We start from the raw sequence: 18,976 nt of genomic DNA on the forward strand, positions 1-18,976 counted from the left end.
TTTGACATGACAGACAACTTGGACTTAGTGGATATTTGGAGAATTAGAAACCCCTTGGCAAAAGAGGGAACTTTCTTTTCTGAAGCCAAAATGACTTGGACAAGAATTGACCAAATCTGGATAACTAGAGGAATGGCACCAAAGACAAGAAAGGTGGAAATCTGCCCGAAAATTTGCTCCGACCATAACGCTGTAAAGATGGAAATGAGACTAATACCAACTGGCTCCTTCAGATGGAAGATGAATGACACCTTATTTAGAGATGAAGAATTTCTTAAGAAGGCCCAAAAAACTTTAAGAGACTACTTCGAAATAAATCTTAGCTCCAACGTGGAGAAAAGAGTAATCTGGGATGCAAGTAAAGCCGTTATGAGAGGGTTCTTAATACAACAGAATGCGAGAAAGAAAAGAACTCAAAATGAGAAGAAGGATAAAATTATGAACAAAATGAATGAATGTGAAAAAAGATTGCGAGTAAATCCCAAATCTCAAGAGATTTTGAGAGAGTTAAAGTTATATCAAGTACAATATATGAAAATAATGAATCAGGAAATAGAATGGAAAATTAAACAAATGAGACAAAAGACTTTTGAATCGGCCAATAAATGTGGTAAATTGTTGGCATGGCAAATGAAAAAGAGACAAAAGTTAAATACGATTACGAATTTAGAAGTGGAAGGAAGGAATATACAGAACCCCGCAGAGATTAGAAGTTGCTTCCAGAAGTATTTCAAAAGACTATACACTCAAGGGCCAGAGAAAGAAACAGACTTAGACCAATTTTTGAAAATAAATGGATTACAAAAAATATCTCAAGAAAAGAGACTAATTTTGAATGACAGAATAACGGAACAGGAAATAGAAGGTGCCATTCAAAACATGCAACTGGGTAAATCTCCAGGACCAGACGGCTTAACCTCTAGATACTACAGATCTTTAAAAGAATGGCTAATTCAACCATTGAAAGAGGTCTGCAACGAAATAATGGAGGGGAGGAGGGCACCAGAGTCGTGGAAAGAAGCATATATTACACTTGTACCAAAAACAGAGGCTGAAAAGACACAACTAAAGAACTACCGCCCTATATCATTACTCAATGTGGATTACAAAATTTTTGCAGATATTTTGGCGAAGAGATTTAAAAAAGTGCTGTTGGAAGAGATTCATAAAGACCAAGCGGGCTTTCTCCCAGGAAGACACTTGTCCGATAATTTGAGGAATATAATTGATATTTTGGAAAAATTAGAAGTGAATATAAACACTAAAGCAGTGTTGATATTCGTAGATGCGGAGAAAGCCTTTGACAATATTTCTTGGAATTTTATGAAGAAGAATCTTCAGGGTATGGGGGTAGGCCAAGGATTTGAGAATGGTATAAGTGCAATTTATTCAGAACAAAAGGCTAAACTAATTGTAAATAACGTTGTGATGGAAGAACTTAAAATTGAAAAAGGGACACGACAAGGTTGCCCAATTTCCCCTCTTCTTTTTATTTCGGTCCTGGAGGTGTTGCTGAATATGATTAGAAGGGACCAGATGGTTAAAGGTATACAGGTCGGAATTAAACATTATAAATTGAGAGCATTTGCAGATGACTTAGTACTGACGTTACAGGAGCCAGAATCTAGTACTAAAAGAGTTTTAGAACTGATTCAAGAATTTGGTCAAGTGGCAGGATTTAAATTGAACAAATTAAAAACTAAGGTTCTAGAGAAAAATTTAACATTGTTTGAAAGAGAGAGGTTTCAGAATGAGACAGGTTTAACAGTGGTTAAGAAAGTTAAATACCTGGGGATTAACATGACAGCAAAAAATGGGAACTTATTTAAGGATAACTATGAAAAATGTTGGTCAGAAGTGAAAAAAGATTTAGAAATTTGGTCAAATTTGAAGCTTTCACTGCTAGGCCGTATTGCTGCGATAAAAATGAATGTATTGCCTAGAATGTTGTTTTTGTTTCAAACTTTGCAGATTGTGGACAAAGTGGACTGTTTCAAGAGGTGGCAGAAAGATATCTCTAAATTTGTCTGGCAGGGCAAGAAACCCAGAATAAAATTTAAAATACTAACAGATGCAAAGGAAAGAGGTGGATTTGCCCTGCCAGACCTCAAACTTTATTATGAATCAGCAGCTTTCTGCTGGTTGAAAGAATGGCTACTTCTTGAAAACACTGACATTTTGGACTTGGAAGGTTTCAATAATGTATTTGGATGGCATGCATATTTATGGTATGATAAGGTCCAAGCACACAAAGCATTTAAAAACCATATTGTCAGGAAAGCGCTATTTAATGTTTGGATAAGATATAAGGATTTGTTAGAAAATAAAACCCCAAGGTGGCTGTCACCAATGGAAGCGAAAGCTTTGAAAAGGGTCAATATGGAGGTCAAATGGCCGAAATATTGGGAAATTTTGGAACAAGACGGAGATAGACTGAAATTGCAGAGTTTTGAAAAACTAAAAAACAAAGTGCGAGACTGGCTTCATTATTATCAAATAATGGAGGCATTTAAATTGGACAGGAAAATTGGCTTCCAGGTGGAAAAATCAAAATTAGAAACAGAATTGTTAGAACCCAATACTAAGAATTTGTCAAGAATGTATAACTTGCTGCTGAAATGGAATACTCAAGATGAAACGGTAAAATCGGCTATGATTAAATGGGCACAGGACGTAGGACATAACATTATGTTTGCTGACTGGGAACAGTTATGGACCACAGGTATGAAATTTACGGCATGTAATGCCTTAAGAGAGAATATTATGAAAATGATATACAGGTGGTACATAACCCCAGTCAAGCTTGCGAAAATCTATCACTTGCCCGATAACAAATGCTGGAAATGTAAAGAAGTTGAAGGTACATTTTTTCACCTTTGGTGGACGTGTCCAAAGATTAAGGTCTTCTGGGAAATGATATATAATGAATTAAAAAAGGTATTTAAGTATACCTTCCCTAAGAAACCAGAGGCCTTTCTCCTGGGTATAGTCGGCCAAATGGTGTTAAAAAAGGATAGAACTTTCTTTATGTACGCAACAACAGCAGCAAGAATACTCATCGCAAAGTATTGGAAGACACAAGAACTTCCCACGCTGGAGGAATGGCAGATGAAACTTATGGACTATATGGAATTGGCTGAAATGACTGGTAGAATCCGTGACCAGGGAGAAGAGTCGATGGAGGAAGACTGGAAGAAATTCAAAGACTATCTTCAGAAACACTGCAAAATTAAGGAATGTTAGAATGATGTTGGACTGAAAACAAGTGGTTTCCAGCTGCACAGGTTAAAGTTATGGAAATTTGATATTAAAAGGGAAAACCTTAAAGTTATATGATATTAAGATCAAGGACTAGGTTAAAAAAAATTTGAAGTTATATATTTTAGCATTTTATTAAATTAAAGATTGGGAGTAAAAAAAAAAGTGGAAAAGAAATTGCTGAACAAACAATGTGGACTGGAATACAAAGGAGGGAGGTTTGAGGAAGTCTAGAAAATAAGTCACGTAAAATTGGAAATGGAAAAGAGAGTCCGTTTTTAATTGTTGTGTTTTGTGTTTTTATTGTTAAGTTTTGTATTATTTTTATGTGAGTTTTTCTGTTCTTTTTTGTGTTATGTTGTTTTAAACTTTAATAAATTTTTTTAAAAAAAATATATATATATACTGAGTCAGATCATTGCTCCATCTAGCTCAGTACTGACTACAGCAACTGGCAGCAACTCTCTCTCTCTTTAAGCAGGGGTCTCTCTCAGCCCCACTGAGATTGAACCTGGAACCTTCTGCAAGACACAATCGCTCCTTTGCAAATTTGGCAATGCTATATTTCTATTAAAGTATTTGTAGCAGAGCTCCAATGATTTAAGATATTGTGGAAGACTGGTCTTCAACTAGTCGGTCATGTCTGATCAAAGGTGGGTCACAGCAGGAGCTCAACCACCAGGCAAATACAGTGGTACCTTGGGTTACAGATGCTTCAGGTTACAGACGCTTCAGGTTACAGACTCCGCTAACCCAGAAATAGTACCTCGGGTTAACTTTGCTTCAGGATGAGAACAGAAATCGTGCTCTGGCAGCACAGCGGCAGCGGGAAGCCCCATTAGATAAAGTGGTACCTCAGGTTAAGAGCAGTTTCAGGTTAAGAACGAACCTCCAGAACGAATTACATTCTTAACCCGAGGTACCACTGTATAGGGTAAACGTTTCAGAAAGGGGTCCTGGGTCTGAAAAGGTTGAACATACCTGTTTTAGAAGAACCATACTGGATGAACAAGATACAATTTGGAAAAATCAAACAATCTGCTTTAGGGGGATCTACAGCTGACAACTGCAAGAAATTACCCATTTTCTTTCTGATGAAGTATGAACTTGGATGCAACCCAGCAGATCTTATGTAATATTTGAAGTGTTTGAAAAAATTGAAATTGTCACGCAACAGTAGCCATCATTCATGTGTGTGTGTGTATGTTCATGTCATATGTAGTCTTAAACTGTTCTTTGTAAATCATTTTTTATGCTTATCAAGTGCTTTTTGAGATTCCTGTGACCTTACATCTTGTATTCTCAAACTTATTCACAATTTTTAAAAATCGTTTTTATCTAAACAGATTTTTATTTCAAAAATTCATTTCAATAACCCAGTCCAGAGGAAGGGCTGAGCCAAACAATGGCTAAGCCATGGCCGTTTGGACAATGTGCTAAGCCAAACTGTGGGTTAGCTCACAAAAAGGCAATGGGAGGACTCAAGAAACACCAACTTAGTCATAACTCTGGGAGACCACACATTCGTACTAAGCCATGAAAACTAAGACAAAGTGTGTTCCTGTGGTGATGGAAACCACTGAATCTGCAATGAAGATGACTTCACCATGAATGCAGAAAGGATTGTCTTCTCTCCATAGTTTAGCAGAGGTGTGCTGATGGTGAAAAGAATTATCAGACCACTCAGAGTTAACGGTATATTCAGTAACACAGTTCTTCATTACTAATAGGGCTGTAATCCTGTAGAAACGAGGTCTCTTTTCAAGCCAGAGACAACCAATCATGGTGGGGTGGTGAGCCTGTGGCCCTCCAGATGTTGTATGACTCCAAACCCGTCAGTCCCAGCCAGCATGGCCAATGGTTAGGGATGTGAGTTGCCCTGTAAAACGTCGAGATGGCCCCATGGCAGCTGCCCCAGGATTAGGTGGTTGGAGGTGGCCAGAGATACTTTCCAATTTAACAGACCTTTCTTAGAAAGCTTTCAAAACAAAGACAAGGGTAAATAAAAGCATGTTTATGCTAGACCTACAAGAGATGTGGCTGGGGAAGGGCCATAGTTCAGTGGTAGAATATGTACTTTGTCTAGGGGTCAGTCTCCAGCAGCTCCAGTTAGAAAGGTTCAGATAGCAGGTCATGAGAAAGACCTCTGCCAAAGAGTTGCTGCCAGTCAAATAACATCATCACCATCATCTTCTTCATCATCATCAATTTATTATTTATACCCCCCCCCCCCAATTTGGCTGGGTTTCCCCAGCCACTCTGGGCAGCTCCCAACAGAATATTAAAAACACGATAAAACATTCAAACATTAAAAACTTCCCCAAACAGGGCTGCCTTCTAGTGGGCTAGATCTGGGGTAGGCAAAGGATGCCTGCCATATCTTGCTGACCACAACTCCCATCATCCCTGACTATTGGCTGAGGCTGATGGGATTTGGAGTTCAACAACATCTGGATTGGAGGGCATCACACTCATTACGTCCAGCCTAGATGGAGCAATGGTTTAACCTAGGATCAGTAAGTTTCCTAATGCCCATTGATTGCATTTCAGCCACCTAGGTAAAAACCCAGATCCCATTTATTGTGAAAGCTCCCTTCATTTTGACCGCTGCCTTCCTGACTACTCACTGATGATGTTTCGCACCTCCATGAAATCCCTGTGCTCCGTCTCCAGCAGAGGTTGGATCTTTTCACACATGTTGCACAAAGATTCGTAACTTTTCCTGCAAGGAAGTGGGGAAATAGTCACTGCACAGAACAGAATATAAGCCAGTGCCCTCTGGTGGACCCCTCCTCTGTTTGAATTTCTTACGGTGCCCAGATTGAAGTGATGTTGTGGGGGCATTGTGGGGATATTAAAAAGGCTGCCACTATCAGCCAGACCTGCAGCTGGGACTTCTGCCACTGCCTTAGTGAATTAAGTGCTGCCACTGGGTTTGCTTGTTCCTTCATCTGTTTTCCCAAGACACACTTATTTGGCCTCCTGTGGGCAAAGGCAGCAACAGGGGCAGAACCATAGCTGTCAACTTACAGATTTGAAAATAAGGGACCAGCAGCCTCGAAAATAAGGGATCAGCAGCCAAAATAAGGGATTTTCAGAGCACCGGTATGTTCAACTTCTGAGCCCCTCCAAGCCAAAGGCAGAAAGCCCACCCAGTAGCCAAACAAAGCCTCGAGCGGTGGTTCCCACAGCACAGCAACCTGGCAAAGGGGATGCAGCAAGGAAAACCACCGTCATCTCTCCGCTGGGAAGCGCTGAGCAAAGGCAAGTCCCCAGGCAACGTGCCCGATTTGATCGGCTCAAGGCATGCAAGCTCCACCCCCCAGTCGTTCTTAGACTCCTTATTGGGTGAGCAACGCAGACAAGCAACACAGTTGGAGCCTCCCTCCTCCCTGGCCGGCAGGGGGGGAGGGAGAGGAGCTGCTTCCTTTGAAACCCGGGAAATTTAAGGGACATCATCAATAAGGGACAGCAGCGGGACACGGTGCTGGGATAAGGGACTTTCCCGCCAAATAAGGGACGGTTGACAGCTATGGGCAGAACAGGAGGCTGGACGATCATCATAGGTGCATCTCTTTCCCCCAGTGCCTTAAAACTTTTAAAAGCAGACACATTCCTCCCCTGTACAAAGGTCTGTCAAACTGAATGCAGCACTCCTTAGGAAAGGAGTCAAGCTGGATGCATTAGTTGAGATTGCTGCATTGCAGGCAGTTGTATTGCAGGGCCCCTTCCAACTTCACAATTGTACGATTCTGTGATTCTAACTCAAAATGCTCTCCGATTTTAATGTTCACGGGATATTTTGGATTTGAGTTGATGTGAAGTTCTTTTGAGGACTGCCCCAAGCTCATATGTGCAGCAGTGGCTGGTGCCCATTGGCTGGTGGGGCAGAAGGCAGGGAGACCAATGGTAAGTGGAGCCAGATCCAAGGACAGGCAGAGCCACACCCTGATTGGCTGTGGGTAAGAAGACAGGCTGGTGGGCGTGGCTGAGGGAAGAGTGAGACATTGCTTCATTTGTCCTAATGGACCAATCTGTGCTATGTGTGTGTGTGTGTGTGTGTGTGTGTGTGTGTGTGTATGTGTGCATTTGTGTGTGTGTGTAGTGGGGGAGAATAGACCTGTTTCATGTTCTTACTGTCATCTTAGACAGGACTCTATACAAGAACTTTATAGCCTCCTCCCAGGGAGGAGACAACAGCCACAGGAAGCTCCTGCCTCCACCCAGCCACAACTAAGTCTAGTGCCATCTAGTGAATAAACTGTATATTGGCATTATCCACACACCGCCTCATGCTGTCAACTGTCAGTCTCTCGTCACAGGAACTCCTCCAGGAGTAATAGCCTGTGAGAAACTTCCATGCTTCTGATCTCACAGAGGGATCCAAACCCTGCAACAACAACAAAAGGAGGGGGTGAGGCCAAAAAAGGTGTGTCAGGTAGCTTACTCATCCATCTCCCTCACCCCCAGCCAACCACAAGGGTCTATACCAGGCATCCCCAAGCTCGGCCCTCCAGATGTTTTGGGACTACAACTCCCATCATCCCTAGCTAACAGGACCAGTGGTCAGGGATGATGGGAATTGTAGTCCCAAAACATCTGGAGGGCTGAGTTTGGGGGTCCCTGGTCTATAGTCTGGGCAAGAAGTGAAAGGCTATGTAAGAGGTTGAATCCTGATAAGACAGAGGTGCTGTGGTTGAGGTAGTTCCTGTGTCCAAAAATTAGGTGGATGACCTATCCTGGGAGGGCTTGCATTCCCCCTGAAGGAACAGCTTCATAGTCTGAGACTACAGCTGGATTCCCCCATTTCACTGGGATGAAATGTCAGAGAATTCCAACGAAAACAGAAACAGGAGCAGAAATTGTCAATGTTCATTTATTTGTCCTTTGTTTGGAATATAAATCAACCCAGCCAATACATTGGGTATTCACTGTTGTTGCATTCAGTCTGCAAATGATTACATCCTGTTCACCCTTTGCATTGTGTTTCCTTTGCGATGGCATGAATGAGTTGGAATAATAAAATGACAATGTAAATTATGTCGTGTAAATTGCGCCACAGCAGACGGTGAAAAAATAACGTCCTTTCCAGTGAAAGGTGAACTGCAGTGGAATGGGAACAGTGCTGCCTGTACTGAATAAAGGGATAAAGGGTGGAATGGAAAATGATGCCTTCTTGCATCCATACCCTCAACAGCTTAGCTGTGTTTTGATGCCAGCAGAAACTAACCAATAGAATACTTTCACCCAAAGCCAAATTAAAAGCGCTAGAGAATAATTAAACTTGAGTAAGCAATCAGTGGCAATCAAACTGCTTTTCCAGGTAGAAAAGCAACAAGTTCAGAGGTTGAGAATAAGCACTCTCCAAGTCCCAAGGACAGATGCTGTGGTTTAGATGAGAAGGGAAAAGGATGCAGATGTGGAATAACTTGGCAATTTCGATAAAATTACACGAGAGACAAATGGGATCTGCCAAGGTCATGGCACTGGCTAAATTTATCAAGGCAAAGACTAACATTTATGACAGACTGTGGAGCTCTTGAGGGGGGAGAGAGAACATTTTCACAGCTCTCTTCAGAAGTGCTAGGTTTCCCTGGGTTCATCTGGGCTTTGGTGGCTGTCTCCTTCCCTCCAATGAAGGTGGGAAAGCACTTCTCACCGACTGAAGAAACAACTTTAGAACATGTAGACTGCTTGAAAAACCCCTTGCATGGTGGGTGAAACCAATTTGCCAAAGACGTAATAGGGAGATGCAAAATGTTCAAGCTTTTCATCGGATTAATTGGCAGATGGATTGCTTGGAGATTACACTGTTGGATCTCCCATCATTCCCGGCCATTGGCTTATGCTGGCTGGGCTTTATGGGAGCTGAAGTCCAACAACATCTAGAAGGCACTTACTTGGAAGCACGTCTCACTGTCTTTAATGTGAATTATTTCAAGGCAATGTGTAGAGGGTTGGATTGCAAAGGTTTCGACCACACCTATGGTTCTCCAGATGCTGTTGGAATTCAGCCCCATGAGCCACAACCAGGGGTCATGGGTAGAGATGACAGGAGCTGAAGGAGTTCAACAACCATCCATGGTGTTCTCTCTCTCTCTCTCTCTCTCTCTCTCTCTCTCTCTCTTATTATCTTTTCTGTTTTACAATTTAAAACACCCATTTAAACATCCTTAAAATATCAATGGCTTCCCTTCTTCTCTTTCCATGGTTCATTTTACATATCTTAAATCCCTGCATATTTTACAAAAACTAAACCATTCAGTATTCCATTACAATGGTACCTCTGGTTAAGAACTTAATTCGTTCTGGAGGTCCATTCTTAACCTGAAGCTGTTCTTAACCTGAAGCACCACTTTAGCTAATGGGACCTCCCACTGCCGCCGCGCTGCCACTGCGCGATTTCTGTTCTCATCCTGAAGAAAAGTTCTTAACCCGAGGTACTATTTCTGGGTTAGCGGAGTCTGTAACCTGAAGCATCTGTAACCTGAAGCATCTGTAACCCGAGGTACCACTGTATTACATTCATCACAACTTATTTACACTGTTCAGTTTATCTTAATGCTGCCAACATTTTCAGGTGTACACAATTTCCCCCCATGTATTCAATAAACCTTACCAGCGGGAAGGTAAACGGCGTTCCGTGTGCTGCGCTGGCTCGCCAGATGCAGCTTGTCACGCTGGCCACGTGACCCGGAAGTGTCTGCAGACAGCGCTGGCTCCCGGCCTATAGAGTGAGATGAGCGCACAACCCTAGAGTCTGGCAAGACTGGCCCGTATGGGCAGGGATACCTTTACCTTTACCTATTCAGTAAACATTTTCTAATCTTCTCTAAACATATGTTCTTCTTGTTCTCTTATTCTTTGTTAAGTTTGTGAGTTCTGCATATTCTGTCAGCTTAATTTGCCACTCTTCTTTGGTTGGGACCTCACTCGTTTTCCATTTTTGGGCTAACAAAACATGGGCCACAGTAGTAGCATACATAAATAATTTTTGACACCTGTGAATTTCCGTCTGGATTATCCCCACAAAAAGGACTCTGTTATTCTTTGCTTCTTCTTTTTTTTTGGAAATGTACTTTTAAACAATTTTTTCAATTCATTATGGATTATTTCCCAATACTCTTTTACCCTTTTACAAGTCCACCACATGTGAAAGAACCATCCATGGTTTACACTGTGTGCCTGTGGACAAGACTCATGCTGCTTAAAACATTTGTGGAGCGTCTGTATGATGATTTCTCATATTTCCAAAGTTTAGACCAGGGGTCAGCAAACTTTTTCAGCAGGGGGCTGGTCCACTGTCCCTCAGACCTTGTGGGGGGCCGGACTATATTTTGAAAAAAATAAATGAACGAATTCCTATGCTCCACAAATAACACAGAGATGCATTTTAAATAAAAGGATACATTCAACTCATGTAAAAACACGCTGATTCCCGGACCATCTGCGGGCCGGATTTAGAAGGCGATTGGGCTGGATCTGGCCCCCGGGCCTAGGTTTGCGTACCCATGGTTTAGACTATGAGTGCCATAGTTTATGTAGGCAAAGCAGTATCACCCATGAACAAGACGGAAATTTTTACGGGCTTCAGGAAATCAAAAGCTTTTTTGAAGTAGAAAGAAACATTACTGTGCCAGGGGGAACATAAGGGGAGGGGAACCCCTCCCCCAAAAACCCAAGTCTAATGAGGAATGTGCATACTCAGTGGGCAAGGAATGTTGACTGACTGTTGGGATGGGGAAGAAAATGTGGTGGGGGGAAATGGGAGGGAATGGCAGGAATCCTAAAAAAGGAGCACTCCACACGACAACATTTTGTTGCCGCTCCCATATGTTATTTAGTTGGTTTAAAATGTAGCTTTTTAATCCAAGTTTAATTGGTTGGCAGCTCTGCAACACTGATGATTATCATCCCCCAAGGTGGATTTCTCCAGTTCTCTCTAGGTTCTGCTGGAACGCCAGTGAACGGAAAATCCTTCTGACCCCAAACCTACATCTGCTGGGCAAGACTGCTTCCATTGCCACGAAAAGAAACTTCCCTGGAGAAGAATCCTTTTCCGAAGCTGCCGGGGCTTCCGATTACCATGGCAACCTCACCTTGGCTCTGGAGATGTGCTAAATGAGCTAGTGGAAGGAAAGTCACAAATCTTTCACATATATTAGATGCTCATAAACAGCTTAGTCCCACTCGGCCATTCAGGGATGTAGAAACAAGGCCATCGTGTCCTTGCCCCAGTGATGCCTCTAAAAGGCTTATTTCCCCTCCTTATAGGAAAAACCTGAAGCGATGAATCATGTAACAATACTCCCAGGAAACCACTCCACTCTCCCATGTCAGCATCATTATATTTTTTACCTTCCTTCTGAGTATTATTCTGAATGTTTGCAAAATAAAAATAAATAAATAAATGCAGGGCTGTAGCAGGCTATGGGGGTATTTGCGTGTGCTTTGGGAGTCTGCTTTACTGAGCACAACTTGGTTGGTCGGTCCAAGTCTGGTTTAAAGATCAAGAACCTGAAGAAGAGAGAGTAGTACAGGTCTTGAGGTTGACTGAGCAGTCCAACAGGTAGAGATGGAGAAATCTCACAGTTTCAGTTCTCTGCATTTCATATTTTCCCAGTCTTAAATGTTAAGAGTAATTGTTTAACTGACATTGAAATGGGAACTGTGTTTGAATGTGTATTGCTGAAGGTTTAACACGGAAAATTCCACTGAATCTAAGAAGAGCTCTCTGGGAACCTTATCAGTTACTAATAAACTGTTAATGTATCTGCTCTGCTACCTCTCACGTGGTGATTAACTTTAGATCATGTCAGAGGGTTCTTCAGTTGCAAATTGTCATTTTGAAGAGTGTTTCTTTCTCTGAAAGCCACCGAAGACAAAGGTGTGCTAATGAAGTCTCTCCTGAAGACAAAACAGCTCCAGGCTAATGGAGGTTGGGTGGAGAGACAGGCCTTTGATTTTAGGTCTGTTTGGAGTTATTTCAAATTTGTAAGAAAATGAACCTGTGCTAGATATGCACATGGTATTATACCACTATTTGGATGTATCATTGTTTGTTTTTGTATTATTATTATTATTATTACTAGAATAGAATATAATTAATTAATTTATTTATACCCCACCCATCTTGAGTGATACATAAGTGGCCACTCTAGAGTTTGTCCTCTCAGGTCTCTTCCAGAACCCTCCCCTGAATTAAATTAATTTTATTCTTTTCTCTCCATGATTAAAAACTTTTGATGCTGTTTGGCTGGATGCAATGGGGAGTGTGACTTTTTTTTATCCTACCTTTCCTTCAAGAAACTCAACACTGTGTACATGGTTTCCCCCCCTTTATCTTCCTAAGAGCCCTGTGAGGTAGGTTTGGCTGAGAGAATGTGATGGGCCCAATGTCACCCAGAGAGAGCTTCATTGCTGAGTGGGAATTTCAACCCAGGCCTTCCCAGCTGTAGTTCAACATGCTAACCGATGCCCCATATTGACCCAGAGTAAAAACAGCAGCTTCCAAGAGAAAGGGCACACCATCAGCATTGCAAGGGAATATTTAAAAGGTAGATCTAAAATTGCATGTAAAAAAAATGGCAAATGATAGCAACAAGCATGGAAATGGAAACTGCCTCATCACCTCCAGTCTGTTTACATTGCGCATACGAAACTGCCATCTTGTATCTTTATTTATTTAGAAGATTTATAAACTACTTAGGTAAAGGGGGACCCCTGACCATTAGGTCCAGACTCTGGGGTTGCGGCGCTCATCTCGCTTTATTGGCCGAGGGAGCCAGCGTACAGCTTCCGGGTCATGTGGCCAGCATGACTAAGCCGCTTCTGGCGAACCAGAGCAGCGCACGGAAATGCCGTTTACCTTCCCACCGGAGCGGTACCTATTTATCTACTTGCACTTTGACATGCTTTCGAACTGCTAGGTTGGCAGGAGCAGGGACCGAGCAATGGGAGCTCACCCCGTCGCGGGGATTTGAACTGCTGACCTTCTGATCGGCAAGTCCTAGGCTCTGTGGTTTAACCCACAGCGCCACCCACGTCCACTTACTTGATAAAAAAAAGCTCTCCAAGTGGTGTGCAAATAAAATGAGAAATGAAACACAACTAAGCTCACAGTGCAAATAAAAAACACTACACACACACACACACACACACACACACTACAAGCAGAGGTTCCCAGCTACCACTCACCCTCTCCAGGATTTTGGCTGAAATGAACTCTTTTGACTTGAGTAACTGGCCACTCTCATCAAAATAACTTTGCCATTCTGAACTGTCAATGGGCAACTTCTTCATACTCTGGAAACAAAGTCAAGGGATTGCCGTTAATCAGGATGCAATGCAAAAGGACGTCAGGCTATCCCACTCCATGGTGTGGATACCAAACAGGTAGGGATGCCAATATTGGGGGAAGGTGTGTACAGCCACATTCTTTCTTTTTTAAAAATAATATTTTATTGAGTTTTCCAATTTAATAATACAATAAAAACAAGACTATAACATTCCAAAATACAATACAACCAAAAAAGAAAAGAAAAGAAAAGCCAAATATATTGCCAAATTATATATCTTTAGGTGACTTCCCATGCCCTGAATTTCACGGAATGCTAATAATCTAATATCACATTGCATTTCTTAATTAGTCTTAATTAGTCAATAAACCATTCTGATGTCAATCCTTCACTTAGTTTTCATTTAAGTGTGCAACCACTGGTCTTCATAGTTCTGGTGAAACATTTCCCCCTAATATTGTCCACTTCCAGCAATTCCATTTTTGGTTTCTGCCAACATGAGCCATAATACGCCAGATCCCAGACAAAAAGACACCATTTGCTCCGGGCAGCTGTCCAGAATACCCCTCCATAGTCTTGCACCATCTCCCAACTCCTAAGGACAAAGTACCGTAATTTTTGCTCTATAACTCACTTTTTCCCTCCTAAAAAGTAAGGGGAAATATGTGTGTGTCTTATGGAGCTAATGCAGGCTGTGCAGCTATCCCAGAAGCCAGAACAGCAAGAGGGATCACTGCTTTCACTGCGCAGCGATCCCTCTTGCTGTTCTGGCTTCTGAGATTCAGAATATTTTTTTTCTTGTTTTCCTCCTCCAAAAACTAGGTGCATCTTGTGGTCTGGTGCGTCTTATAGAGCGAAAAATACGGTAACTCCAATCCAAGATTTTTTTCCTTCCTTCCACTGAGGAAACAGCAGCAATGTTCTTTTCAAACCCACTTGCGTGTTTCAAATCGTTGCCTTTTGGGGGAGGTTTACCCAGTAAAACGGCAAATACATATATATCAAAAGAGAATAAAAAAGGCTCACCTCCCCCCGGGATGTACAGCCACTTTCTAATCATACAATTAAAGTGCTATGATGTCGGAAGTCACAGCTTCCGACAAATAAATCTGAGAGATGCGTTTTAAGGGTGTTGAGAGTCGCTAGGAGACTCCCCATAGTCTTGCACAGAGCTACAGTTCCCAGAGTGGGTGAGCAATGCCAGAGGTAGCTCTGTGTGGGGAATAGGGGTCATTGTGGGAAATTAAAATGGCAGCTCCCCATTGTTCCTAGCATTTCAATTTCTCACAGTGCCTTGGAGCAATGCTACATTGGGGACACTGCAGAATTAAAATGGTATTTCACCACCCAGGGTTAATTCATGGTCCCAAATGTAGCCATTGCCTGAGGATGTTGCTGGGAGGTACTGGCACTGAAGACAGCAAGTATATGTCGCGGAAAGAAGGGTTTGGACAAAAATGCTTAGGATGAGAAGGATGTTAAGAGAGTGTGAAGTATTAGAAGGTGTGCTGTGTTGGTGGCCATGTGTCCTACTTAACAGAGGACAGTTATCTCTGTGAAAGAGTTCTCTATTTGTTTTGCAGCTGTTGTATTGCAATTTTTTAAATTATTGATTCAGTGCATTAAAACCCAAATATAAATAAATAAATGGTTTCTAACAGACTGAGATAAACACAATTAAAAGACATTACCTGGCATTTATATCCTTTTCAGAAGGAATCTGTTAAATTAACAAATATTCAAACACACACGGGCATTTTATGCCCATTTGTTTTTAGCGCTTGCTTTTATCAGTATTTTTTATTTTAATGAATATTTGAATTGTTCTTTGTAAACTGCTTAGAGGCTTTCTGTGGAGTATGTGGCATATGGCTTCTGTTAAATAAAAAACATATCAAATTAGGGCAGGTAATATACAGATTTAAAACCTACAGTGTAAAACCTGACAGGGGACTTAGTGTACTTATTCAGCTATAACTTGTGTAGAGGCATATAAAATTCTCAAATGCAAATTGTATGCCAATTTGTGTCCACTTTTTGTGGCAATTCATATGTGGCCACACAAACCATTCTTGCCTTGAGCATTGCTTCAAATCCTTCCACAGGGTGATCCTCACCATTCATTGACCGATCTATTGGTATTGCAAAAGCTTTCAGCGTTCCAAATGGGCTGTGTCATTTTCTACAGTGTGCTGCAAAACTGTCAAAGAAAAAGTTTGCTGTATATATATAATAGCCTCAAATATATTTTATTCCCCATGTGGTTTAATGTCTATATGAAGCCTCTGAGTGGAGTCATCCAGAGTTTGGGAGTATGTTGTCAGCAGTGTGCTGATGACACACAACTCTGCTTCTCCTTTACATCTGCAGGTGAGGCAGTAGATGTGCTGGACTGCTGTCTTGCCTCGGTAATGGACTGAATGAGAGCCAACAAACTGAAACTCAATTCAAATAAGACAGAGGCACTGTTAGTAGGTGGTTCCTTACACCGGATTGTCAGGGACTAGGCAGAGGAGGAATGGCAGAGACTGCCTCCCCATCCTGACCCTTCCAGGGAGGAGAAGGATAAAGACAGTATAGATTGACAACAGGGGTTTGAGGAAGCTCAGAGGGAGATGAGGGGGAAAGCTGGGAAATCATGGGAGAGCCAGAACAAAACCCAGCTCACATGTTGTCATTAGAAAGCATCCCAGACCCAGAACCTGGCGAGCCTTAAAAGTAGGAGAGCAAAGAGCTCAAAGACAGAGGGCACATAGCAGCACCTGTAGAGGAGATGAATGAGGAAGTGGGAGAGACGGAGGTGGAAATTCACTCGGGACAACACCATTATCCAAGAGGCTGGGTTCTATAGCCTCTCCCTGTAAGACTGAAATAAAAATGGGTGGTAAGAAATTTTTCCTTTTCTTTATACTTTCCTGGGCAACTAGCTGGGAGCTGCTGACAGTATCCTGACAAGATGGATGGGTTGCCCACTCTTGAGGGGGGTTACACTCCCTCTTAAGGAGAAGGTACATAGCTTGAGTGTGTTCCTGGATCCATTACTGTCACTAGAGGCCCAAGTGGCCTCAGTGGCATGGAGTGCCTTGTCAGCTTCAGCTGGTGGCCCAGCTACGCCCCTATCTGGACAGAGATAGCCTAACTTCTGTGGCCTACGCTCTGGTAACCTCTAGGTTGGATTACTGTAGTGTGTTTGTTATATGTGGGGCTGCCTCTGAGGATGGTTCAGAAACTGCAGCTGCTGCAAAATTTGACAGCCAGGTTGCTCAACAGAGCAACATGGTTTGAACATATCACACTGATCCTGGCCTGACTGCATTGGCTGCCAATTAGTTTCCAGGCCCAGTTCAAAGAGCTGGTGCTAACCTATAAAGGCTTACATGGCTCAGGACCTCAATACCTTAAGGACTGCCTCTTCCTATATGAACTAACTAGGACCCTGCACTTGTCATCCAAGGTTTGGAGGGTGACAGCACGAGAATGGGCCTTTTCTGTGGTGGCTGCCCATCTATGGAAGGCTCTCCCCAGAGAGGCTGTTCTGGTGCCATAATTACCTCTTTTTAGGTGCCAGGTGAAAACATTCCTCTTTACCCAGCTCTTCAGCCATTAAATAATCGATGGCTTGTTAAATGTGGTGTGGAGGGCCTGTTATTATTATTATTATATTATGCTGTATTATGTGTATTATGCTTTTATTATGCTGTAAAAATTATGAACTTAATTTTGTACACTCTGCTGGGATGTTTGGATAAAGGATGGTATATAAATCAATCAATCAATCAATCAATAAAAACAAACAAACAAAAACAATTAAAATGTTTATATGACTGCTCTGAGATTTTATTACAATCAAATAGTATATAAATGTTGTGTGCATATATATCTCTTCTCACTTCCTTCTCAAATTGTACATTTTCCAATTGGGAAACCTGAGCTGGGATATTTGTACCTAGGTTTAGTTACAAGCTTCAAGACTGAATGTGTAATTAGTTACAAACAACCTGATGAGAGGGACTGAGGAAATAAAATCAATGACATCGGGCAGAGGGGGCCATTTAAGTAAATCTCATCAAAATCACAGAAGCTGTGTGGCCTATGGAATTGAAAAAGAAATTATGGGATTTTCAAGGCACAGGAATCTCTTCGGGTCGAAAAATCATTGACGGGGAAATTGAGAGCTGGCCAAAGTCTGCTAGGAGAGAATGCTACATTTATACCTACTGATAACTTGATAGCCTTGAGTTTTTGCAAGGCTTCCCATGATGACAATGCAAATCCAACAGGTGAGCACACAAATAGAAGGAGGGGTGGGGTGTCAACATTTAACAGGAAGCCCTTGCTGGCACCATCACCATTACATATACTTCCACTGAATTGGACTGCTGGTCCATTTGGCTTATTATGGTTTACACCATGGGTAGACAACATCTTGCTGGGCATCTCTGGCCAATGGTCAGGGAAGTTTCTCTTGATGTTTACCCAAAATATGCTTCCCTGCCATTCCCAGTTCCATCTGCAGCACCACAGAACACAGCTTGATCCATCTTCTTGCATGACACCCTTTGAAGACAGTTATCATGCCTTATCATGATTTTCCCTTCACCAGCTCTTCCAATTGGTCCTCATTATGCTAATGGAGGGGAACTCACCAGTAGAGTTGAGATAGAAGCCCTGAGTCCTACAATATTTTCTTCAGAGGACGTTGGGCCTTCAACCTTTTCTGTAGATATCCCTTTCTGCATTGTCCCACAAAAAATAGTCTTATATCACTCCAAACCAAACAAATCTGAATTCCCTTTACACTTCTTAGAGAAGCCAAAGGCTCCCTTGATCTTCTCCTTTGTCTTTTCATCAAACGAATGAGACTCATGGAGATGAAGTCAACTGATTTCCCCTGCAGAACTGAAAGTGGTTACCATAGTAGCATGAGGTCACAGAGGCATGAGGTCACTGGATAAAGAAAGGATTTGCAGAATGGATGTTCTCTCAAGGGGCAAGGGCATTTGGAGATACTTAGTGTGAGAGATGTTTGGGAAACCTGTGGCCTGATGTTGCTTGACTTCAGCTCTCACCATCCCTGACCACTGAATATGTTGGCTGGGGCTGATGGGAAATGGAGTTCAATAACACCAAGAGGGCCACAGGTTACCCATCTCTGCTCTAGAAAATGGGCAGAAGTGGCTTACTGGTGGGATGAGGTGGGGCACTGTGCTTAAGGCAAACTAGCTGGTGTAACATCAACCCTACCTCCACCAGGGGCAAAGTCTTCTGCAGGCTTGCTTTACCTGGTTGGTGGTGAGTGATGCTCTTGCACATGCAGAGTGTGTGTATCTTGGGCATGTTGAGTTATACAAGTGGGCCCTGCAACAAAATGTTAGAGGGTTCCTGTCCCAGCTTGCCATGTCATCTTCCAAGATTCGCTC

At 42.3% G+C, this 18,976-nt stretch overlaps 1 protein-coding gene across 1 annotated transcript in view; it reads right to left on the reverse strand.

The window, feature by feature from the left end:
• TBC1D21 (TBC1 domain family member 21) overlaps window positions 1-18,461 on the reverse strand; it is a 43,107-nt gene extending 24,646 nt beyond the window's left edge. The window contains exons 1-4 of the mRNA XM_080980513.1: window positions 18,203-18,461; window positions 13,456-13,563; window positions 7,545-7,648; window positions 5,886-5,980 (exon numbers count right to left, since the gene is read on the reverse strand). Of these exons, the coding sequence (XP_080836639.1) occupies window positions 5,886-5,980; window positions 7,545-7,648; window positions 13,456-13,563; window positions 18,203-18,295 (400 nt within the window). The 5' untranslated portion in view covers window positions 18,296-18,461. The remainder of the gene's footprint in view (window positions 1-5,885; window positions 5,981-7,544; window positions 7,649-13,455; window positions 13,564-18,202) is intronic.
• Between the last annotated feature and the right edge of the window lie 515 nt (window positions 18,462-18,976).

This window comes from Podarcis pityusensis, assembly GCF_964106645.2.
Source record: "Podarcis pityusensis genome assembly, chromosome: 14".
Lineage (NCBI taxonomy): Eukaryota > Metazoa > Chordata > Lepidosauria > Squamata > Lacertidae > Podarcis > Podarcis pityusensis.